General features: G+C 41.8%; 3 protein-coding genes and 1 long non-coding RNA gene across 6 annotated transcripts in view; 3 read left to right on the top strand and 1 right to left on the bottom strand.

Moving 5' to 3' along the window:
* LOC134440816 (uncharacterized) overlaps positions 1 to 12,311 on the bottom strand; it is a 68,187-nt gene extending 55,876 nt beyond the window's left edge. For both annotated transcript variants that reach the window (XR_010033033.1, XR_010033032.1), the window contains exons 1-2: positions 12,216 to 12,311; positions 4,562 to 4,706 (exon numbers count right to left, since the gene is read on the bottom strand). This is a non-coding gene — a long non-coding RNA (uncharacterized LOC134440816). The remainder of the gene's footprint in view (positions 1 to 4,561; positions 4,707 to 12,215) is intronic.
* comtd1 (catechol-O-methyltransferase domain containing 1) lies at positions 4,585 to 13,040 on the top strand. Of its 2 annotated transcripts, none has more exons than XM_063190958.1 (7): positions 4,585 to 4,674; positions 6,475 to 6,593; positions 8,448 to 8,553; positions 9,296 to 9,414; positions 11,051 to 11,105; positions 11,759 to 11,892; positions 12,311 to 13,040. In XM_063190958.1, exons 1-7 carry the CDS (start codon positions 4,623 to 4,625, stop codon positions 12,461 to 12,463), a joined length of 738 nt encoding a protein of 245 aa, XP_063047028.1. In that variant the 5' UTR covers positions 4,585 to 4,622; the 3' UTR covers positions 12,464 to 13,040. The 2 variants fall into 2 exon arrangements, with proteins under 2 accessions (XP_063047028.1, XP_063047029.1); XM_063190959.1 differs by lacking the exon at positions 4,585 to 4,674 and adding an exon at positions 5,166 to 5,219.
* Positions 13,041 to 13,516: 476 nt separating this feature from the next.
* Positions 13,517 to 17,229, top strand: ifit8 (interferon-induced protein with tetratricopeptide repeats 8). The gene is made up of 3 exons (XM_063192236.1): positions 13,517 to 13,612; positions 14,465 to 15,485; positions 15,790 to 17,229. Exons 1-3 carry the CDS (start codon positions 13,599 to 13,601, stop codon positions 16,135 to 16,137), a joined length of 1,383 nt encoding a protein of 460 aa, XP_063048306.1. The 5' UTR covers positions 13,517 to 13,598; the 3' UTR covers positions 16,138 to 17,229.
* Positions 17,230 to 18,200: 971 nt separating this feature from the next.
* On the top strand, positions 18,201 to 21,934 carry LOC134440779 (neurofilament light polypeptide). Its single transcript, XM_063190911.1, has 3 exons — positions 18,201 to 19,223; positions 19,498 to 19,622; positions 20,121 to 21,934. Exons 1-3 carry the CDS (start codon positions 18,201 to 18,203, stop codon positions 21,484 to 21,486), a joined length of 2,514 nt encoding a protein of 837 aa, XP_063046981.1. The 3' UTR covers positions 21,487 to 21,934.
* Positions 21,935 to 23,450: the final 1,516 nt, after the last annotated feature.

The following is a 23,450-nucleotide window of genomic DNA, read 5'->3' as shown; positions in this document are numbered from 1 at the left end:
ACACACACACACACACACACACACTCAATTAAAAAGCTCTGAATGCCACAGCAAATTGATCCAAATTTTAAAATTATCATCATTAAGGTGTGGCAGTTACTGAGCATACACTGAGAGAAACTGAATCATAGGCCTACTGTATAGCCTAGGCCTTGACGTGTAATTTTACGATAAGTACAAGGAATTAACATTTAACAACCATATTTGAGATGTGTGGGAGTAGGACATTTACTCTCTTCGCCTTCTGTGATGACATGTGACAAATTAGAAGTGAGATCACCACTGAGATATTCTTTGGCTAAAAGGTCTCTTCACTCATGATGACCATCATTCCCGTGTTCCATGTGTGCCCTCTGTCACCAGATAGGCCTACCATAACCATAACGTGATATACTCACATTACAGTAAAACTCACAAAGCATAAGAGAGCATCCAGGATGAGAGGGATCAGTGATTGTCACGTTCGACAAGCTGCCTGTCCCCCGTCTCCTTGTGAAACACTAAACACACACCACCGTTAACCTCCATACCACACAGCTGCGGGAGAGCGTGTACCAAGAGCCTAAGCGCCATGTCAAAATGCATTTGCGAGTAAATACTCTTTTGTTTCCTCCGGTGGACACGCCACACAGACAAAGTGTCTCCTGACTGAAAAACAGGTCACCGATGCTCTAGCATCATGTGAGCATCTCACACTCCATTTACTTGTCATGTGAAAAAGCCTAGCAGTTCTAGAGCGAGCTGCCTGATTTTCTATTCCGAGGCAAGAGCACGCGGAATTTCAAGACGTATCATATCACACACATTCGACATTGTGAGCCGCGCGCGCCGCGTCGTGTTGACGAGAGATTGACACGAGCTCATAGGCATCGGCGGCGATTGATATGAGGATGCTGGAGAGAACAGGGAAAGGCTCTGCCAGTCAGACGATTAGACAGGCGGTGAAACGCTGGCTGGCGTCACCGCCGACGACTGACTCGCTAATTGTTTCTGAAGCAATGACATTTGTCTTCTTTGCACCTTGCTTCCAGGTGTCAGTGCCTTTCATATTCTAAGGCATCACAACGCCATAAATGGCCCGCAGCTATTTTGTTTGATGTCTCGAGGACTGTCGTTTTCTTGCATGACATGGTGGAAATATAAATCTGTATTTTATTTGCATGAAAAGTTAATAGGCCTGCAAAGATATTTTAAAGTCAGCAGCTGCACCTGCAGTCCTTCACACTTCACACTTTCTAAACGCTTCAGCGAAGATGATAATGAGAGAACATGATATAAAAACTTTGATCAATTAGGGTATTTAAAAATATGCTCTCGCATATGTCTGTGTTGTGTTTCAGCGCGGTTTGTGCAATGTTCTGAAAAGCAGAAAATATGTTGAGGTTTTTGTAGTAATTATTGACGTGCACGAAGAGAGAATTAGGCTAAAGGTTTTGTTTTCCATAGTTGCCCCTAATCATGCGACTAGGGTAATTTAGATCATATAATAAAGCACCTCAGTCACATTTAATTCTCTTTCGACTTTCTGTAGGGGCCTAGTTTATCTTCCAGTGAGTGGTAGGCTATCTCCTGACAGCCTCCCTTGTTTAAAAAAAGAATAATCTATCTAATAATTTGTCTAACAACTAGCCATTCGCAATCTTATCCAAGGACGGTTTCAGATTAATTCTGAAAGCTGCTACACATATGCCGATAGCTGAGCACCATTTACTTGTTATTTTCTTAAATATTGCGTCCTCCAAGCCTGTCCATGAAAATACGCTAAATCCTTGACAATACCGCCACGCTGTGTAAAGTTTGCACATCGCAATTTGTGCCATCTGAAAGCTGTGTCCCCTGAACTGTGAAGCTCTAAGCAAACGACACTGCTCTTGTCGTTCTGAAGTGTAGGCTACATCTTAAAGAATGAAGAAAGAATGAAATATCGCAGTCGAGGACCTCTGCTTACAATTGTTTACTGCTAGGGCCTATATCAAAGCAAATTATGTCACTCATTTCGAGATTACACTTTTGTTTTGCTTTCTATTTCTTTTCTACTATTGTATTCATCCATACTTACTTTATTTATCCTTCATGAAAAGGAATTCAAAACAAAAGGCTCTTGATTTTTTTCATTGTCAGTTGCAACCGATTTTTTTAAACAGAAAAAACTTTTTTTTCTTCTGCCAAAACCTCAGAGAGAGGGATCTGTACATCACACTGACACAGAGGCAGCCACAGGAAACGCCAAAACAAGCGGGAGCAGAAAAGAGAGATGTGGGTTTTTTTTTGCATGCATACGGCAAGTCGCATTTTTTCTTCCTTAAACAGACACAAAAGTAGCTGAGGGACTCAGTCCTGTCGGTAGAATGCCAGAGAACAGTAGGTTCTTGGCACAAATAGCAGAAACAATTAGCGTCACACCAGCACCCCGGAGCTCCGGGGGAGAGCGGGTGTGGGGAACACGGCATCTATTTTCACCCGTGTAGAGACCTACATCTCACACACACTCTTCCAGGCATATCTCCCCCATCGTCGCGCACAATACGGGCAAGTTTCAAAGACAGCAAGAGTCACGTCGCATATAATTGATGTGCAATTGTGGGTAGAGAGATTTGTTTGCATCCGTGTGCATGCTTAATTAGCCATCCGACGGAGGAAGTTTGTCGTCCTCGGAGAGGACTCGTATCCTGCTCTGGAAATATTTTTTGACACTGCTCTTTGCTGTACACACCGTGCGTGGCTGAGCAGTTTCCAGACGAAGATAAACAGCTTTAGCGCCAGTGACACATTTACCTCTTTGAAAGAGGGGCAGGCAAAAATATATATTTGCAGTGTGACATTACAACCTAAAAATATCCTAAAAACCGTGGCATACACATTGACTTTATGGATTTTTATAAACTAAAAGGCGTGCGTAAAGACGCGCGTAAAGCCCTCACATTATTGCGCCAAAGATGTAACTAGTGTAGATTTGTACTAAAAATGTTTTTTTTAGTACAAATCTAGTTTTTCATCAAGGTGATTTATTTACAGAAAGCATTTTGAGTAAGTATCACCATAACATTTTGGTCTGACAACACAATTTATCATAATCATTATTATATATCACTATTTTATTAAAGCAACAGTATAGACTACATGAGGACTACTGTGTCCAAGGTGCATGTTATATGCCTTTCTTTTCATGTTATCTAACTGATATATTGAGTAGACAATGTAGCTGTGTACCCAGGCCTGGTCTAGCAGTGTCACAGCTGAGAAAACAAACAACGTTTGCAAACTGTATTCCCTGCTGTGTGTAAACTGCATATCTGAAAATGCCTTGCTGTAGAAACTGGATGTCTTCGTGCATTCTCTGCTGTGCGTATGACAGAACAAAATCAATAGACAGTTTAAAAGAGTGTATGCCAACAGTTCCAAAATAGCATGAATAAGTCAAACTCAGAAAGTGCTTTCTATTGTGGGTAAAATCACCTCGTGGTGCAGTGTCTGTAAACTGAAACAGCATTGCTTGAACCAGTAAGGTGACATTGTTGACACAATGAAATGACTTTTTTTCCCCAGTGTGTTAAAATGGGAATAAACACGGTTACACACACACACACACACACACACACACACACACACACACACACACACACACACACACACACACACACACACACACACACACACACACACACACACACACACACACACACACACACACACTTTTTAAACGGAGTAAAATCTCATGTAGGTTTTTGAGGTTATGTGTCCTTACATTAATAAGGTACATTCATATTTCAGAATAATTTATAAACCTGCAATTATTAATTGTTGCCCAAAATATGTAAGTTTTATGCTGTGTGGTATATGTCATTATATTATGTAATATGTGATAATGTGTCCTGTACGCATGCATTTGCTATTTAGGTCAGAGTGTAGTGCAGCTTCTCCCATTCAATAGTATAGATATGGTGAAACGTGGATAGCCCCATGACCTGGAGAAAGTAAACAACTAGGTAATGGACTGTGTATAGTGGATTGATCCACACCATGAATAGTGAGGAGCTGAACCAACTTAGGAGACTCACATTTACTTTAACAGAAAAAATGTCATGCATGTTATAACTAACTAATAATGGCATGGTTAATTGTGTGAAAAAGACGCAGCACCACACACAGTACCCTGCCTTCATACAGTATTTTAAAGTTGGCAAACAATGTGTGCTCAAAAATTGATCCGTTTGTCAAGTCCCCTCACAACCACCCACAAATATGTGCCAAAAGGCACTCATGTAGTTCTAGATTCCTCCTACATGATTCCATACTTTTTCAACCAAGTGAAAAAATAAATACGGTAGTACTGTATAGATAGAAGCACTGTATATTTAACACCAGTAGGTGTCTCTTTTTCACTCACTGACCATTTTAGGGCAAAAAAGAAACATTTTCACTCGTAGTCTTCTTAGAATCAGTAACTCTCTATCTCTCTCCCTCCCTCTCTCTCTCTCTCTCTCTCTCTCTCTCTCTCTCTCTCTCTCCCTCCCTCTCTCTCTCTCTCTCTCTCAGCAGATCATTATAATCTTTGCATTACCTATAAGTACCGGTCCAGACTGGGCTCAGTCAGGCACATCTGTTGAGCCCCTGCAGCGGCCATGACGCACACCAAACTTCTCCAGAGTTGCTGTTTCTTCCTCGCACTGTTAGGTAAGTGGTTCTAGCTTGCTCATGGTAAATACCTGGAAAATATGTCAAATAACATACTATGAATATACAATGTAAGATGTATGTAAAATATAGGCCTACTATGACTATATGATAATGGGTAACGCTTAACAATTTTCTTTTTAGTGTCCACATGTATCAACATGAATCATTCTGTAGCCTATACAACAATGTACATGCCTACTAGCACTACTAACACCCTGTGGTACAATCCAATAGATCATGTTACATGAGCTTTAAACTTTGCTAAACTGTACTTCATGTAACAGAAACCTTGAAATACAGTTATACAATAGCACATTATAAAAAACAAATTTCAAGAGAGTCTGCGAAAATGATGCAGTACATTTATACATAAAACAGTCCTTTGTAGCATCAAAGCTGTGCAAATAGTTTCAAAAGTTTCAAAATATTTCCTGAAGTGAAATAGTTAATTGTTGTTCATTATTTGGGGGCAAAGGTTAGATGTCCAAATACACTGGACTCATTGTTTGAAAGCGTGGAAAGATTAACAACATATTTTCCAGGTAAACACTTATTCAATACAAGAATGTGCAAACTTGATCAAGTATTTCTCTTTCATGAACATTTTTACTAACCTTTACAACACATATTGCAGATAAAAAAGAAAAACACATGATCAATAAAGCTATTGGTATGGCATACTGTAGGTATGACAAGTATATTGGAATGCATGTTTAGCAGGATTATATTTTTCTACTGCTTTATAAAATATAGGCCTATATTAAATTAACTAAATTGAAGTTTCATCGTCAAATCACATTCAGATGTAACCATCTCCATTCTTTTTAAACAGTTCTTTTTCCTGTGGGCTCTTGTGCTACTTGAATGTCTTTTTGGTTACATTCCCGTTACGTGTCATTCGGCAGCCACTATTACTGTTACAGTATATGTTATTTGGCAGACGGTAGAAGATATTATCATTATTCATTATGACGGGCCTTTCTTTCAAAACGCTTGTGTAAAGGGCAGCTGTCCAGAGGCTCTTCTTTTTTGCTTTTTGTTGAGTTGATGTTTAACTGGGTTAGCTTTCTGAGATTGCCAGTAGTAGATACGAGATCTGGTTTTCAAAAAAGAGAGGGTATAATAGTGAAATAAAAGAGTCAGAGAGAGAGAGAGAGAGAGAGAGTCAGAGAGTCAGAGAGAGAGAGAGAGAGTCAGAGAGAGAGAGAGAGAGAGAGAGAGAGAGAGAGAGAGAGAGAGAGCAGCTGGTGTTCTTGTGCTTTTAAAACAAAGAGAATCAATGTTCTTGCAGAGTTGTGTATCACAGTTCTTTGTGCCCTGTTCTCTTTCACACACACACACACACACACGCACACGCACACGCACACGCACACGCGCACGCACACACACACACACACACACACACACACACACACACACACACACACACACACACACACACACACACACACACACACACACACACAGGATTTAACTGTGCTGTACTTCAGAGGAAATTTTCCTTTGAAGTCGTTGCATATGTAATCTCACATGAAAGTCCCGTGAAACTTAAATAGTACAAGTAGCCAAACGTTACTGTAAAAGTTTTTTTATTGATGTATGTTGAGTTATTGAATTGGAATTGCACTAAAAAAAACATGCTTGAGAAGCCTAAATAAATTATTCAAACAATTCAACAGGTCAACAAAAGCATTTTCTTGTACATGTAGCATATGAAAATGATTTACATGATGTAGAAAAAGATTTGCATGACTGTTCCTTGTTCAGTGACATGTGCATGTTTGTTATGGATTGCAGTGATGAACAAATCAGCCCTGATTGGTAAAAGCCACAGCAAGGGCAAAGACAACCCAGTGCTGCAGTATGTGGTCAACAACTCAGTGAGAGAGCCGCAGGTCATGGAAAAATTGCGACTGGTATGGACTTTCAAAGATCATTTTCATCCGTCATATTTCAAATTGCTTTACATTTTTGCATTTAAATATCGAGTGGGTGGTACTGTAGCTACGGAGCATGTTACAGGACATTAAGAGATTGTATTTACTGTGTATCACTTCAATGCAATTTACTATTTAGTCACTAGATGGCAGCATATGTTTACAATGTGTGGAAATCACCCAGAAGTGAAATACACAATATACACTCACCGGCCACTTCATTAGCAACACCTCTCTACTGCTGGGTTGGACCCACTTTTGCCTTGAGAACTGCCTGAACTGCCTACAACAATACTTGGGTAGGCTGTGCCATTCAAACAATGATAAATTGGTAGTAATTGGCCCAAATTGTGCCAAGAAAATATCCATATGCCATTATATCCCCAGCCTGAAATGTTGATGTAAGGCAGGTTTGACCCATGTTTTCATGTTGTTGGCGCCAAAGTCTGACAATTCCATCTGAGTGTTGCAGAAGATATCAAGACTCATCAGACCAGACAACATTTTTCTGATATTCTAGTGTCGTTTATGGTGAGCCTGTGTAAATTGTTGCCTCATTTTCCTGTTCTTAGCTGACAGGAGTTGCACCAAATGTGGTTTTCTGCAGCTGTAGCCCATTTGCCTCAAGATTTGATGCGCTGTGTAATCAGGGATTCTCTTATGCATACCTCGGTTGTAATGAGTGGTTATTTGACTTAATGTTGCCTTTGTATCAGCTCAAACCAGTATGGCCATTCTCCTCTGACCTCTGCCATCACCAAGGCATTTTTGCACACAAAATCGCTGCTCACTGCATTTTTTTATTTTTCGTACCATTCTTTGTAAACCCTAGAGATGGTTGTGTGTGAATATCCCAGTAGATCAGTCTTTTCTGAAATTCTCAAATCAGGCCCCTTCGGCACCCACAGTCATCCCATGTAAAAGTCATTTAAATAACTGTTCTTACGCATTATGATGCTCGGTTTGAACTCTATCAGATCATCTCGACCATGTCTACATGCACAAATGCATAGAATTGCCACCATGTGATTGGCTGATCAGAAATTTGCCTCAATCAACAGTTGTAACAGGTGTTCCTAATGTAGTGGCCGGTGAGTGTATACCAGCCATGCAGTTCTTTGGATCAGATATTCTCAACTAATGGAGTAGAAATTTTGCCAAGCAGCCCCTCACAATCACACCTCACATTACATGTTACCCAAATTGTTTTAAATAATAATTTTACTACAAAAGCGGAGGCCATGCGGGAACAGTTTGCCGGCCTACTGCGGTAGACATTTTGTGTGCTGTGTATTGCATTGTAACAAACTTTCTCCGTGATCCCATAATAATGCATTGAGGATTCCCAGGGGTCCCAGTGCCCCACTCTGAGAGCCACTGGTTTAGGGCCTTTAGAGTAGAGTAGAGTAGTTTATTTGTCACATACAAAGCCATAACCAAGGTTACAGCTTGTAGTGAAATGACGGTTCTGGTACTCCACACCGTGCAGAGATCATAAGACTTAAAATGTGAACATAAATACACACATTAAATAAATAAGCAGTGGGCCTATAGAAAATGTCCATAGATGTCAGATTGTCCATAGATGTGTCGATCGAGGCGAGAGTTGGACGCGTCGCTTTACAATGCAGACAGCTGTGCGGTGTCCGAGGCTCCGGGTGGATACGGTGCTAGATGAGATGAGACTACATCGCGGGTGGCAAAACTGCCGTAAATCTCAGTTTGCACAGACAGCAGTGTTTTAATTACAGGGTGCAGCTTTGATTTCTGTGTTGAGACGGAGATTGTGCTCCTCAATCTCAGCTGTAGTAATTGTTTTATTTTATTTTTTAGAAAACCATGGAGGATACTTGGAATATTATGATGGTGCCCCCTGAACAGGCACAGCTGATGGCCAACCTCATTAGACTAATCAAAGCCAAAAAGGCTATTGAAGTAGGTAAGACAAGTACAGTATAACATATGATACATTTTTATATTTCTTATTCATATAAGATTATAAACAGGACTGGACTGTAGGTCCACCAGGAAATGCCCTGTATCCCAGATTACCAAGAATGAACATTATTGTCCACAGAATGAACATTATGTTTGGAGAACTCAGACCTTGGAAAATATTATGAGATGATGGGCAGCCTGGCTTTAAAAGTGCATTCAAATACGCAACATATGGAGGAGGAGCGTGAAAAGGTCCCCACATATAAAGGCTTGCATGGGGACACAGGTTTGAGGCCAACCTGCTTCATGTCCCAACCCTGCCCCATCTCTCTCTTTCTTGTCATACTCTCAATTGTCCTATCATCAATAAAGATACAAACAACCCAAAAAATCTTTCAAAATACGTCACACATTTGTTCCACTGTGGCTATCAATGAAGCTTGTTGATTGTATAGCTACAGCTCTTAACAAATTCAGAGGAGATAATGACAGGGAAATACAGTAATCTGTTTCATATAGCCTACAGTCCATGTAGAATATGATGTGAGTAGTTGGATTGTTATGATGGTGTATGATGCACTTCTGAAGCCAGGTCAGACACATCACAATAAAATGTTTAGCGTAATTGCAAACAAATGCATGGTAAATTGATGTTAGTTGAAGCAGACCATAAAAAGAACTTCACAAATGTAATGTGTGGTTCTGCAAGTATCTGATTGATTCTGCTGCCCTTGTTTTCCCAGGCATGTACACTGGATATAATACACTCAATGTGGCACTAGCAATGCCAGAAGATGGAAAAGTGATAGCCTGTGAAATCAATCAGGAATATGTTAACATGGGCAAACCCTTTTTCAAAGAGGTACGTAACTACAGTACATTCTGATTTTCAGTCACACCACCATTTTACTCCTTGTATCATTGTTTGCAGCTGCAAACACTGCACCATGTTACTCTCTGTATCATTGCCTGCTGAAGCCATTCCTCCCACTCAAGCTGGATTATTTTCCACCTCCAAGCACTAATGATTTGGTTTGTGTAATGAGATTTTGGGGGCAAGTGCTGAGGACACCCCATTAAAAGTGTCAGAAGAGGCAGAAGTGTCAGTCAGTGAGCCTGCCAGTGCTGAGCAACCTGACAAGCTGCCCTGCTGTGCTGTGATGTGCTAGAGATGCTGAGAGAGAGAGAGAGAGAGAGAGAGAGAGAGAGAGAGAGAGAGAGAGAGAGAGAGAGAGAGAGAGAGAGATAGATGTGTGTGTGACAGTACCAGCAAAAAAAAACTCAGTTGGAATACAGAAAGTTCTAGAAAAGTCTAGCTCAGAATCCTGCACCTGCAGTGTCAGACACAGGCTACTGCACATTCACTCTGCTGTCTGTCTTCAGCAGTCCTCCCTACAGCACAGTAGTCTGACATGGATGACAGCACCGGCATAAACTTAATTTGAAACACAGAAAGGTCTCGAAAAGTCTATCTTACACTGAAAACCCAAACTAGTTCAAGCGACTACATTGGGTCTATGGAAACCGTGTGGCAACGGTGGCCTAATGGATTAGCTTTAGATCAGAGGGTTGAAGATCCATAGCCAACCCTTCCACTCCATACCTCACTCCATGGCTGAAGTGCCCTTGAGCAAGGCAACTAAACCTGCACTGCTCCAAGGACTATAACCCATACCATGTACTTAAAATAACTATAAGTTGCTTTGAATAATTAAAAAACATTACTTGAGTGTAACACAATGTAAACCAATTGCCTAAGACCTGAATCTAGTAATCAATCACAAAACGTATCATGTTTAGTGTGGGAACAAAACACACCAGGCCTAGAAGTCAAGCTCAGAGTGTGTCAGAGGCCGGTGGCTATTGCGAGGACTAGACTAGGACAAAAAATCGAGTCGGGCCTTTTCAGCCAGGACCAGTCTGCCAGGCATTGAGAGAGACAATGAAGCCTGTGAAAACATTTTTTTTAGTCATCTACTACGACCTATTTTGACCACAACAGTTTAAAAAAAAAATCTGACTCAGAGAGGTCAGCAGTGGCAGCATGAGGACTGATACCACTGCATTGAGGGGAGGGCCTGGCCAAAATCATCAACCGGGCAAATGCCCTGCATGCCTTATGGCCAGTCCAGCCATGGCTATTGCACATTCCCTCTGCAGTGTACAGTAGTCCTCACTGCCGGTAGTCTCCTGGGGCACCGGTGAAGTAGAAATATGACTGCACTCCTGCTGAAACACAACGCAATTCATCACACCGGGAGACAAGGGGCGCACCACTGGTTCTTTATATTATAGGGGGAAGAGAAACGCTAAACAAGGCAATGGAGACGGGAAGAGTATCTAATGAGTGCAGATGAAAAATCAACTCTCCTCTTCCTCACTTCTTCATTCTCTCTCTCTCTCTCTCTCTCTCTCTCTCTCTCTCTCTCTCTCTCTCTCTCTCTCTCTCTCTCTCTCTCTCTCTCTCTCTCTCTCTCTCTTTCTCTCTCTCTCTCTAGGCTGGAGTGGAGGACAAAGTAAATATTCAACTACAGCCCGCTCTAAAAACTCTCGGTAAATATGCACTAATACATACAGCACTACAGCATATTGTATTGCCAAGATCATTGTTCAAATATCCAACTGATGGTTGACAAGCATATGATCAATTGTGGGACAGAAAGCATGAAATAATCTAATGTCTGAAAAATCTACCACACACTTCAGAGTTACTATGACTGTCTACTTGTAAATGCTCAATGAGGCCTACTGTGCCACACCTGATTTCAGGCAGCATGACAGAGATTTGCCAGGCCTTGTGAACTAACAGAAACAGGTACATGTACAGTAGAGCAGGGATGGGGAACCTTTTTCTTTCGAGGGGCCACTTCAAATTCAGCCGAGGGCCGTAAAAGTCCTCCGAGGGCCGTATTATGAACACAAACCAGAATTTCCCCCTGCACTTTAGGCCTAAATTGAAGGCAGCCAGACCCCACGTTCTCTAGGTCCCCTGAAAATAACTTAATTGTATTACAAATGTACTGTATTTTCTGAGTTTCCTTTACAAAATATTTCATATCTCATGTGAAGCTGCATAACATTAAAACTATATCGGGGGCCGGATAAAATGGCCTCAAGGGCCGCAAACGCCCCTCGAGACAGAGGTTCCCCACCCCTGCAGTAGAGTATACAGCTAAGGCCTGATCCTGATGTCCACTATGCCACAGATGACCTACTCACAGCGGGAGAAGCGGAGACCTTTGACTTCGTTTTTATTGATGCAGACAAAATCAATTATGACAATTACTATGAGAGATCCTTGCAGCTCATCAGGAAAGGAGGCATCATCGCCATTGACAATGTGAGTATGAGATGCATTTTGGTGTTCTGTATACCTTCGTACAGTATACAAATGTGATGTGTACTGCAACTTTCTAGGTGGCTGGGTTTAGAAAATCATGCAAAAAACTTTTTTTTTGCACAAACCATTTCAAATGAGTGTTAAAGTATTCCAAAAGGTGATCTAGCTGTCGTCAGATCTATGAAGTTCGGCACAGCTCTGCCAAGGCGACTCTATAAGCTGTGGGGAACTACATACAGTAGATCTGCCGTGAGCCAGCTAATTAGAAGCGTTAATAAAAACCAATAAGTGAAACCCTAAAACCATACGCGGAGGGTATTTACCTTCTGAAGATGCTGCTTCCACCTTGTTTTCCACTTTGCTTCAATGCACTTCTCACTGGAGGCCACAGCCACAACTGAAGCTCTTTCTCCTTCAGGTGCTCTGGAGTGGAAGGGTCGTTGCCCCCGCCGACGATGACATCACCTCCCAGGCTCTTGATGCGCTGAACAAGAAGCTGCATAAAGACGACAGGATAGATCTTAGCATGCTGACTGTTGGAGATGGACTCACCCTGGCAATTAAACACTAATTTAGATGCTCAGGTGCTCCCTCACCTGATATTCTCAAGTCCAGCAGCAATTTGGCCGTGTTACAGACGGACACAATATCATTTTCATTCTGCAAAAAAATGTGATGAGTGGGTGCTCTCTGCACAGTATCGGGCATTTCTGGTGTGCAGTAAGAGACAGAGAGGACATGAATTTTAATTAATGTGCATAACATTTTTACAAAGTTGAACATGATCAGAAATAGGCTACTTGTTTTTCTTTTTTTCCCCCGATAGGTTAACAAATATTCCTTACATAGTGAACGTCTTAATTTTCCACACAAGAAATCAACAACAATGTATTTCAAAAGATGTAACTAACATTTAAGTACTTATTGATATAGAATACATTTAGAAAAGGTAAGTATATTTGATATTTCTTTGCAGCCTTTGCAAAGACGTACGGAATTTCAGTTCTCAACCTTAATGACATGTCAAGACAGCCCTGAAATGATGTACTTGCCAGTCTTATATAATAAAGCATGTTCATTTTGGAAAGGATTATAAACTTTTTTTGTTTCGCAAATTGAATTCTGTAATAAAGGGACATTGACCTGAACACAGATGTTTGTTTACATACTGAACTTGTCATGTTTTCCATTTTGAAGTAAACATTTAGAATAAACACCAGTTAACTTCCCTGTATGCTAAATGTATCAACTGCTTAACAGACACAAACATATTTGCAATAATACAGATATAGAGATTTCACTAAAGCAGTTAACTTTTTATCTCAATTTGTGAATAATCTTTTTAAAAGATGCTGTGCAGCTGCAAATCTCACATGCAGGAGAAACAAACAAAAAAAGAATGGGATTTGCCATAGTGCACATTCTCCTATATTACATTACTGTATACAGTATACACACCTTGACTCCTTCTTGCAAATAAAATCACATGTGCAGGCAGGTTTTACCCATGTGAATCCCGGGTCCCTTATCGTCTGCTAGGGCGTAGCTGTAGCTGCCTTTATGTGGTTTCATTTCTTTCATAAGACACTATTTGGCAAAAGTGAAAATGAAACCTATCTCTAGTGTACTTAAGGTCTGTAAACTACCTTATCAGTTATGCATAGACGATATGCCTACAGCTGATCCGTCTGTCAAAGGATGCATAGATGAGCATTATGTCGTAAGTAAAAGAAATAAATAGCATTGATCATTATCTGTATTTTCTGTATCCAAACTCCAGTTCAATCCATCACAATCATGAAGCTTAATGTACTGAATATGAGTATGTTCATCAGCCATACTCAATTTAAAATGTCAACATGATGCATAGGTCTTCCTTATTGTATATAATTACATTGTTTGTGATTACCATTGCCATATTTTTGTTACCATAGGTGTTGTTTACCATGGATTTTGTTTACCATGGAGCTAGAATGAAGAGGTGGATCACACTCAGTTCTTCTTTTCACTGTAATTCTCCTGTATTGTTTCATTTTTACATAGCAGCAGAAAGGCAGATAGAGGGAAGATTTTCTCCTTTTCTGCTGCTATGTAAAAAATAAAAAAATAAAGGAAAATAGCAGGGAAAAGAAGAACAGAGTGCGATCCAGCTCTTCATGCTACAGTTTATTTAACTGGAGACACACCTGGCAGAAGACAGCACACACACTGCACACACACACACACACAGGCCTCCAACTTATTCATAGGAATTAGTCATCATGAGTACCATAGAATTTTGATTGCCAGTTGTATCATAATACTGAGATTAGACGAAATGTTTTTCTTATATCGCAGTACTTTCCCCCTTAGTTCCATTATGTACTTTCATATGTGACATTGATTTTGCTATCTGAATGGTATTAAATTATAACTGTCTTCAGGTCATGGATTCATGATATTGTTCCCAAAATCAAACAATAGTATCAGTAGCCTAATAGAAAACTAACATTCCTTTAACATTTCTATATGAAATAGTATAGCAGATATTGCTATTTGTGCGTGTGCGTGTGTGTGTGTGTGTTTTGTTCAGTGTGCCAGGCAGTGAGATCCTGCTTGAAGCTGATCTGAGGCAGCTGGAGTGTCACCACACCTGGGACTTAAACAAAGACGACACTGACCTCAACTTCCTAGAGGTCAAGTTCAGTGAAAGCCTCCAATCCTCCCAGGGCTACGTCGGTAACGTGGCCGAATACGGCCTGAACTTTTTGGCCTACGTGAAATTCTTGCAGGGTCACAGCGCCGCGTCCCTCGAAAACCTTCAACTGGCCCTGCAGCAAAATTCCTGCCGCGCTGAAAAATGTGCCGTGACCTACGCATGCTTGGCCTGGGTGCAGCACCACGTGGGGGACGTGGATGCAGCCAAGTGCTACCTCCAGAAAACAAAAGAGGCCTGTGGAGCCTGTGTGAGCTCACACTCCACCACCCAGCCCCCTCTCCCTCCCCCTCCCCCTCGGCAGGTGCTCAGCGAAAAGGCCTGGGCCCTCCTGTTCTTCTCCAAAAAGCAGCACTATTACAGCCGAGCCAAAGAGATCTTCCAGGAGGCCCTGTTGAAGGAACCCGACGACAAGGAGTGGAACACGGGCTACGCCTTCGCCCTGTTCCGTCTGGAGGGCCTGGAGACCAGAGAGGACAAGAGGCTGCCCGTCGTCGTCTCCCCTGCCGTCCAGCAGCTGAAAAGAGCCATGGCCCTCGACCCCGACAACCCCATGATCCGCGTGTACCTGGGCCTGAAGTGCTACAAGAACGGCAGGAACGCGGAGGCCTGGGAGCACATGAGGAGGGCCCTGGGCATGGCCCCGGACAACCTGGTGGTGGTGCTGCAGGTGGCCAAGTTCATGAAGAAGGAGCAGTCGCACGACATGGCCCTGCACGTGCTGCTCAGGATGCTGAAGAGGGCGCCAAACTCCTCTCGCTTGCACCACGAGATCGGCAACAACTACCGCTGGAAGGCCATCGCCATGAAGCAGCCCCACCACCCCAAACTCCTCAAGCGATGCATCTTCCACTTCGAGGAGGGTGCTCGCCTGAATCCTGCCTTCATATACCCTCAGGTCAAGTCAAGTCAAGTCAAGTTTACATATTAAACACAACAATTGGTTGACACAAAGTGCTTTACAGATATTCACAATAATAGTAATATTAATAATTGCCTATAGTTATTCACAAGAAGTAAGTAAGTAAATTTACTAAGTAGTTAGTAATTAAGTAATAATAAAAGACCATATATAAGGAAGTTAGTGTGGAGTGTGGTGATAAATTATGAGGTGTTAAAACAAAGCAATGTAGACCAGATGATCTTTAAAAGCTAGATTTAAAGTCAGCTATGGTGATGATTTGATCTATTTGATGACTCAGGTGGAGTTGGCGCTGAGGTATGCAGAGGTGAACAACATAGCAGAGGCGGAGAGAAAATTCCAGAAGCTGTTTTCCCTTCCTGACCTTCAGGCCAAAGACCTCCAGGCCTGCCACCGCATGTATGGGGACTTCCACCTGCACCGGCTCGGCGCTGAGAAGACTGCCGTGGAGCACTACAAGCACGGGATGAGGCTGCAGAACATCTCTACTGAATGGACCCGCTGTCGTTCCCGCCTTTTGAAAATCATGAAGCCTTATCAGGACATTTATAAAATTTGTGAATTCATTGATTCGTTCAGAAGTGGAGAAGCACATGATCATAAGCAGACAGATCCTGCTGCCCATTAGTCTGCCAGGTCTGAATGAGTTACCAGAAGTAGATATTTTGAATCTTTGGAGATTTCTAATCCCAGCCCAAAGCACGTTGCACAGCTCACTCACGTACACCAGCAACAATAATGTAGAAGCCAAATTAACCTACATGTGGTTGAGTTTGAATTTGTATTTGCAACTTTTGGAAGCTTAAATGATATCTGCTATGTTTGCATGCTTACTTGTAAACATTTTGTCTACATTTTAAATATTTATCTTACTTGTGTTGGATGAAAATCTGTGCTGAGTGATTCAGTTTAGAACACAATTTGTAGACATGAAATAGGTGTAGGCTACAGTTTTACAATATAATTTAGGCTTGGTACAAACAACATTATATGTGTCTGGATTTCAATCCCAGACACGTCTCTCAGAGCAAAAGTGACAAAATCGCCATTACAGTTTTGTTTTTGTGATTTTCATCTTTTTTGAAGAATGTGCCAGGTGATCACAGGAAGAAGCTACCCAGTGTTTAAGAAAACATTATTGGGCTGTTTCAAAGATAACATTGTGTCTTTAAAAGGGACAATTTAATGTGTTTTATATGGGAAAGAGAGAAAATTTCAGGGCAGAATTCTTTGCTTTCCACTTTAAAAAAGTGAGCACATTCAGAAGTCCACATATTCTTCAGATATTACCAGATTGCCATGTGTAAGGTATCGTTGAAGTCATGGAATCTGCACTCTCAGAAGAATATATGACTATGTCTCAGAGCATACTTGCAGCCTGTTTTCCTGTGGCTGGTCACATATAGCCTACATTATTACCGGTAGGCCTATATATCCTGTTCATACAGTAGCCAATAGGCCCATGCCATAATGCCCATACAGTGTAAGCTACAAGCTTTTTATGTGAATGCAAGCCTACGCCTTTATGCGATTCCCTTGACTTTTACATGTAGCCTATTATTGCCCATTGATGAATATTGTGAGTATTATACTTTTTCATGTTGCTTTAATTTCTTGTTGCCATGAATTGTGCAATAAATGAGTATTTGAAAACTCTCCAGGGTATACAATTGAATGCACTTCCCAGACTCATTTTATTTCTAGGATTGCTAAATAATCTTTTGTATCTGGCAGTAGCCTATGTAGAACAATTGAAGAGTTCAGATGCAAAAACCCCTAACTCCATTTCTGAAGACCTGCACTTCTATATTTTTAGAAAACCCTGTTGTTGGTTTGGTTTACATTTATTTACTTGATAATACATATAAATAGTTATATTAAATAAATAAAATAAAAAAATATGCAATTTTGATAGCTTTGTATTAAATAAAAATGAATAAAGATTATTTTCTGAAAATGCACTTAGGGGGTTTTGCATCTGAACTCTTCAATTGTCATTTATTGGACCGCGTTATCATCACATTAGCTCATCTATCGACAAAACCTTTACCTCATGTTACCCCACGAATTTCAGCTATTTGACTCTGTAGCCTACTTCCTGTTTGTTCTTTATCTGCCTGTTAATTACGTAATTTCATCGATGACCTCTCTCCCTAGCCATCACATAAAACAATGAAACATTCTGCCATAATAATGTTAGGATAATCGTTCTGTGTCGACGTTTTTCTGCTGTAAAAGATATAGCTAACCTCCCCTTCTCTCTGAGGTAGCCTAAGTAGTTAGAGAAACTCACACTGATTTCTTCACACAGTAGGCTAAGCTAATTGTCTGCAACAACAGGTTCGAGGGTTTTAGGATAAATGGATCTTCACTAGCCTGTGCACTGTAGTAATTTTAAATGCCCGATACTGCTAACCAGTCATCACTACCGTGGTGTTATAATGTGCATTTCATACATCATATCTCATATGATATCTATGGTGCACTCAAGGACCAGTGACCCGCCCCCTCCATCTCCATATGAGAGTATTGCGGAAGAACATAGCTTATGCTGGTGAACATGGTTTAGCTGAGTCGGTGCATTTAAGCACTATGGACAGTTCCCCACCGCAAGCTAAGCACTCGCGCGGTCTAATATAAGGGCATCGCTCACCCCTGCACCACGGTACCCGCGCACCAATCAGCTGCAGGATGGAACGTCTGCTGTATTCGCCTAGGAGAGCGGATGTTGTGGAACATCGATATCGTTCCACGCATCCTCCTACATCACATTCGGCTGTGCTGCTGATACCCAGCGTTGGCGCCAAGTCAGCCGCGGTGCTGCACAGAAGCAATGGGACTGTGGGGCTCGAATTTAGACCAGCGCTAAAATCAGCACGTTCTTTTGATGAAAGCCATAATTTCGTCACCACAACAACTCTGAAGATGAATGCGAAAGAGGTGCTGCGTGGCCTGAACGACAGGTTCTCGGGATTTATAAACAAGGTACGTCATTTGGAGAGCCAAAACAGGGAATTGGAGAAAGAAATCCAGGTAATAAAGCAGCAGACACAAAGCACTGCATCACTTTCCAAACAGTATGACCCAGAGCTGAAGGAACTGAGAAAGCTAGTAAACGACATTAGCCTTCAGAAGAATCAGGTTGAACTTGACTATTGTAGTTTAGAGGACGATTTTCATTCAATACAACTCCAATATGAGAAAGAAGTTCGAACCAGGTCTGAGGCCGAGAATACAATAACCGTGCTAAAGAAATACATCAGTGACGCAAATGATGTGAAAATGGGACTGGACAAAAAAGCACAAAGCCTTCAGGAGGACATCAAATTCTTGAAGAAAAACCACGAGGAGGAGGTGGCAGAGATGGTGGCTCAAATTAAAGACGCACAGGTAACAACACCTGAAACGGTGGACTTCGGCAAGGGGGACATCACCTCTGCCCTGAGAGACATCAGAATTCAGCTTGAAGGTCACGCGGTGTCCAACATTCAAGATGCTGAGGCAAGTTTCCGCGCGCAGGCAGCACGGCTGACCAAAGACGCCGAGGTCAGTAGGGAGGCTGTCATAGCCACAAGACAGGAGATAAACGAACACAGGCGCCGACTGCAGTCCAAGAGCACTGAGCTGGACTCCGTCAAGGGTATGAGGGAAGCCCTTGAAAAACAGCTGTATGATCTCGAGGAACAGCAAGAGACTGAAATCAATCAGTATCAGGTAGGTCAATACACCTAACATAAATAGAGGTGTGTAAACTAAAAGCAGAAAACTCTTACAGTGTACCTACATCCTCATTATGTGTCCAATGGGTTAACTGTACATAGGCCCATGTAAGATCATGTAGGCTAGTGGTGGATTATATTAGTAAGCATAGGCCTACTTCTACTTTATACACCTCTGTACATGTATTGTACTGTATATCATATTCACATTAGGGTAGCCAATGTATAATACCAATATTATATACTCACTGAACACTGTATGTTTGCAGGGTACCATAAGACAGCTGGAACATGAACTTCATAACTCCAAACATGACATGGCTGAGCATCTTCAGGAATATCAAGACCTCCTCAATGTGAAAATGGCCCTGGATGCAGAAATCTTTTCTTACAGGTGAACCTTTCAACCTTGAGCAAGTAGACATACAGGGAATGTCTAAATGTGCCACACATGAGTAAATGTGCAACACATTTCCAGTTTAGACATATGACATAGGCCTACTGTACTTCAATCTTAAATAGGCATTTGTGGCTTTAAAATAGAGGCACCCTAAGGAGTTCGGATCAGTTGAATTTGATACTTTGTTTCATTGGAAATCAATATGACTAATTAAATGTGAATGGAATAAAACAATTCGGCCACAGACACATTGATTCACTCCAAAATATGTTATATTTTTCACTGTTTTTGCGCATAACAACATAATGGCTTTATAAAGTGTCACTTATTAACATTTGCGCTATTGAACACAGACATTATTCTTGTGAGTGCAACATTAAATCACTGACCATTAGGCCACGGCTGCCAAGCCAAACATCATTCTTGAAGTTAAATTAATTTCAGCTTTAAGCTGTACAAGAATACAACATGCTTGTTCTGTCTCTCTATCAGGAAACTCCTGGAGGGAGAAGAATGTCGCTATTCCATTGTGACAGACGCCAGCGTGTCCGTTCCGTACATTTACAGGCAGTCTCCAGTCTACACTCTACCGTGTATGGGAAGGCATGGGGGAACAACACGCAGAGCTGAGCCCCAGTACAAGTTTGTCGAGGAGATCATTACGGAAACGACGAGAGAGGATGTGGAAATAATCGACACCGATTCAGATGAAACTCTTGGTGACGTGGATAAACTGGACCAACTGAGCAGTGAGGAGGAACCAGATGCGGGAGTAGGCCTACAGGCTGAGGAGGAGGAGGATGATGATGAGGAGCAGGCCTTTGACCAGCTCTCAGAGGAGGCACCGGTAAGCACAGAGCATGGCACACATGCCACCGAGTGTGTAACTGATGGAACTGAAGACAAGTCAGACAAGACCCACCATCAAATAGACACCATGAAAGATCAGAAAGACCCGGTGAAACTCACGCAGCCCAGCGCCAGTGACACTTTCAAGAAAGACGGGGCCAAAACAGAACAGGGCCAAACCAGGGACGAACCTCAGGAAATCAAGGATACCAAGAAACTCCCAGTTCTGACAGAGAGTACAGGGAATGACGATACCAAAAAGCAGTCTGCCTCGGCAGACGAGCACAAACGTGTTGCTGACAGCCTTCATGATGGTGAAGAGATGTCTGCTGGGTCATCATCATCAGCCGCCGATGCTAATGCAGACAGTAAAACAATCAGCGAGAAAACGACTGACAGTAGAGGAATGGCAGCCACAAAAGTGACAAAAGACACACCAAAGTCATCCAATGGTGGCAATGCAGTAGATGCAAAGATAAAAGAAAAAAATGACGCTAATGTATCAGCAGCTGCTGAAAGCACACCAATTCAAGGCCTCTCCATGACAGCAAAGGATGCCGAAAAAAGCTCAACCACCCATGCACAGGAAGCCAAAGCCAAAGGTGACATCTCAGATGTGGGACTTGGTGTGAAGGTCACCGTGGAAAAAACAAAAGTAAAGGGAAAGACATCAAGTGATCCAGCAGTGGGAAGAAAGGGCGCATCCGAAACCAAGTCAACAGAAAAGGGCAGTGCTGGAAAGACTGTGGGAACTGCCCAACAGGAACCCAGCAGTAAGGCCAGTTACATCAGCAGCAAGGATGCCACACAGAGGGAAGGAGACCAGAAAAGTCAACTGGCGAAGACTAAAATTCAGATAACGTTACCAAGAGCTGACGAGGTCAGTGATGAACAGGGTAAAGAAACAAAAGCACAGGAGAAGTCTGGAGAAAAACATGCTTCAAAGATGGACACTGACCAGAAAAATAAAGATGCTAAAAACACTAAGGACAAAAAACCTTTCAAGTGATCAGAGGTTGTTAAAAAAACAACTTAGCCATAAAGCAGATGTGAAAACATAAGAGACAAAATGAGTCAAGACAGAGGTTGTCTTCCCATTAAAAATGGCTGAGGTGAGGTTGCATTGCATGATTACGGCAATTCTGCACAAGCAAATCTGAAAGGTCATGGCTGGATTCCTTGCCCATTGCTGTGGGAGCTTATTACTGCAAACTTGTGCATGTTTAAATAGCAACCTGCATAGGGAACACATGAATGTATGACCCAAGATATTTCAATCAGTGCCATCCATTACCTATTTGTTAGAATGCGCTAAGTCAATAAAGGTAACTAAAGCATACCTTGACCTCCTGATTTGAGATACGCATTTATTACAACCTCAGTGTTTGCATGTTTCAATACACATTTCTCTACTATACTGACTTGTTCTTTTTTTAAATCATAATCTAAGGCCACATCTGTGGGATCTAATTTTACCTTTCAGAGGTTCAACTGATCTCTGTCATTACCTCTCAGGGTAGGACAGCTGTGTTCAGTAAGCTATCCACCAATAATAGAGCTGCCCTTCAAGACAACCAATTTACACACCTGCTGTAAATATGAGTATGATGCTGTAATAATGATATATCTGACCATATGTCATTAGCACTTGATGTCAGTCTAAGCTGATGTACAGTATAAACATGTACAGTATGTACTTCAGTTTTCTCCTCTGCCCTCATGCCTACATGGAGGTATCAGAGAAAGAATCTGGAGTGAACGGAGGAATGGATCCACCTGCTTTATTTCTCTGGCATCTCGTCTCCCTCCTCCTCTTCTTAAATGTTGAAGCACAAGGCCAGGGGAAGCAACTGGAACAGAAATAGCCTGCGTACAACACACCACAAGTTACAAAGGTATAAAAATAAAGCATTCCAGGCTCAGTAAATGAAAGGGCAGCGTTGTTTTAATTTCAAAGCTGCTCTGAACCGACAGATCCTCATTCACTCAGCAGCCAACTAGGGCGAGTGAAGTGAATAAAGTGCACAGGCAAAAGGAGCATACAAACAAGTTGGTCACATGGTGTAAATAAATCCCCCCAACTCTTCTGTCCCCCAATCTTGTGCCTTGATGTCAACTTGGATAATATAGTGTGTATATTATAGTATATAGTAGATAATATAGGATATACTAGATCTTTTGGACTACAAATACAGATGTGATTAATCTGAAAAATAACTTGTCAAACAAACTCTGGAACAGACTAAAGTCCTTTAGATATCAAGTTTGTATTTTTTTTCCCACAGTGAGATGGCAGGAAAGGGTTGGGAGAGAGATGGGGGATGTTCCTGAAATTACCATGGCATGGAATCGAACCTGGTTCCCCAGCATCACAAAAAGGTCACAGACTAGGCCAGTGGTTCTCAACCTTTTGAAGAAACGCTCCCTTGTCCTCATCAAGCCTCCCAAACATGGGTGTAATTTTAGGTGTGGATGGTGGGGACATGTCCTTACCACTTTTGAGATGAACCTAGCTTGTCCCCACTTTTTCAGAAACATAATCAGGGTTCCCACACCTTTTTTCATGAACAAATTCAAGCGCTTTTCAAGCACCAAATTTTCAGTTTTCCAGCACCTTTAAATAGGTCGACGGAGGGGGGTGTGGGGGTCCTCCCCCAGAAACGTGTGATTTTAAGATGCAATTTCCTGCATTCTAATCAATTGTAGGGTGTCGAATGGCAAATCCCACCTGACATCTCACTCCCTCAGATTTTTGATGTACTTGAACAATTAATTTCTATTATTTGGCTTACTGAGGTTGACTTGACACAAATTTCAAGCGTTTTCAAGCACTTCACAAAAAACTCAATTATTTTCACAACCTTCAAGCACCAGTGGGAACCCTGCATAATGCAAGAATAGCATACCCGGACAATGTGCCATGTTAATATCCCCACCACGTTCCAAGCCAAACCTACACCTTTGCTCCCAAAT

The sequence above is a fragment of the Engraulis encrasicolus genome, chromosome 24 (genome assembly GCF_034702125.1).
Source record: "Engraulis encrasicolus isolate BLACKSEA-1 chromosome 24, IST_EnEncr_1.0, whole genome shotgun sequence".
Taxonomy (NCBI): domain Eukaryota; kingdom Metazoa; phylum Chordata; class Actinopteri; order Clupeiformes; family Engraulidae; genus Engraulis; species Engraulis encrasicolus.
Note: the sequence above shows the minus strand (reverse complement) of the source record. Positions and strands in the feature narration are given on the sequence as shown.

Excerpts from the sequence above, each read along its gene's own strand:
- comtd1 (XM_063190958.1), top strand. The coding sequence starts at position 4,623 with ATGACGCACACCAAACTTCTCCAGAGTTGCTGTTTCTTCCTCGCACTG. Across the intron at positions 11,106-11,758 it reads GCCCGCTCTAAAAACTCTCG|ATGACCTACTCACAGCGGGA; the intron begins GTAAATATGCAC and ends ACTATGCCACAG. Across the intron at positions 11,893-12,310 it reads GCATCATCGCCATTGACAAT|GTGCTCTGGAGTGGAAGGGT; the intron begins GTGAGTATGAGA and ends TTTCTCCTTCAG.
- ifit8 (XM_063192236.1), top strand. Across the intron at positions 15,486-15,789 it reads CTGCCTTCATATACCCTCAG|GTGGAGTTGGCGCTGAGGTA; the intron begins GTCAAGTCAAGT and ends TTGATGACTCAG.
- LOC134440779 (XM_063190911.1), top strand. The coding sequence starts at position 18,201 with ATGGAACGTCTGCTGTATTCGCCTAGGAGAGCGGATGTTGTGGAACAT. Across the intron at positions 19,224-19,497 it reads CTGAAATCAATCAGTATCAG|GGTACCATAAGACAGCTGGA; the intron begins GTAGGTCAATAC and ends GTATGTTTGCAG. Across the intron at positions 19,623-20,120 it reads GCAGAAATCTTTTCTTACAG|GAAACTCCTGGAGGGAGAAG; the intron begins GTGAACCTTTCA and ends TCTCTCTATCAG.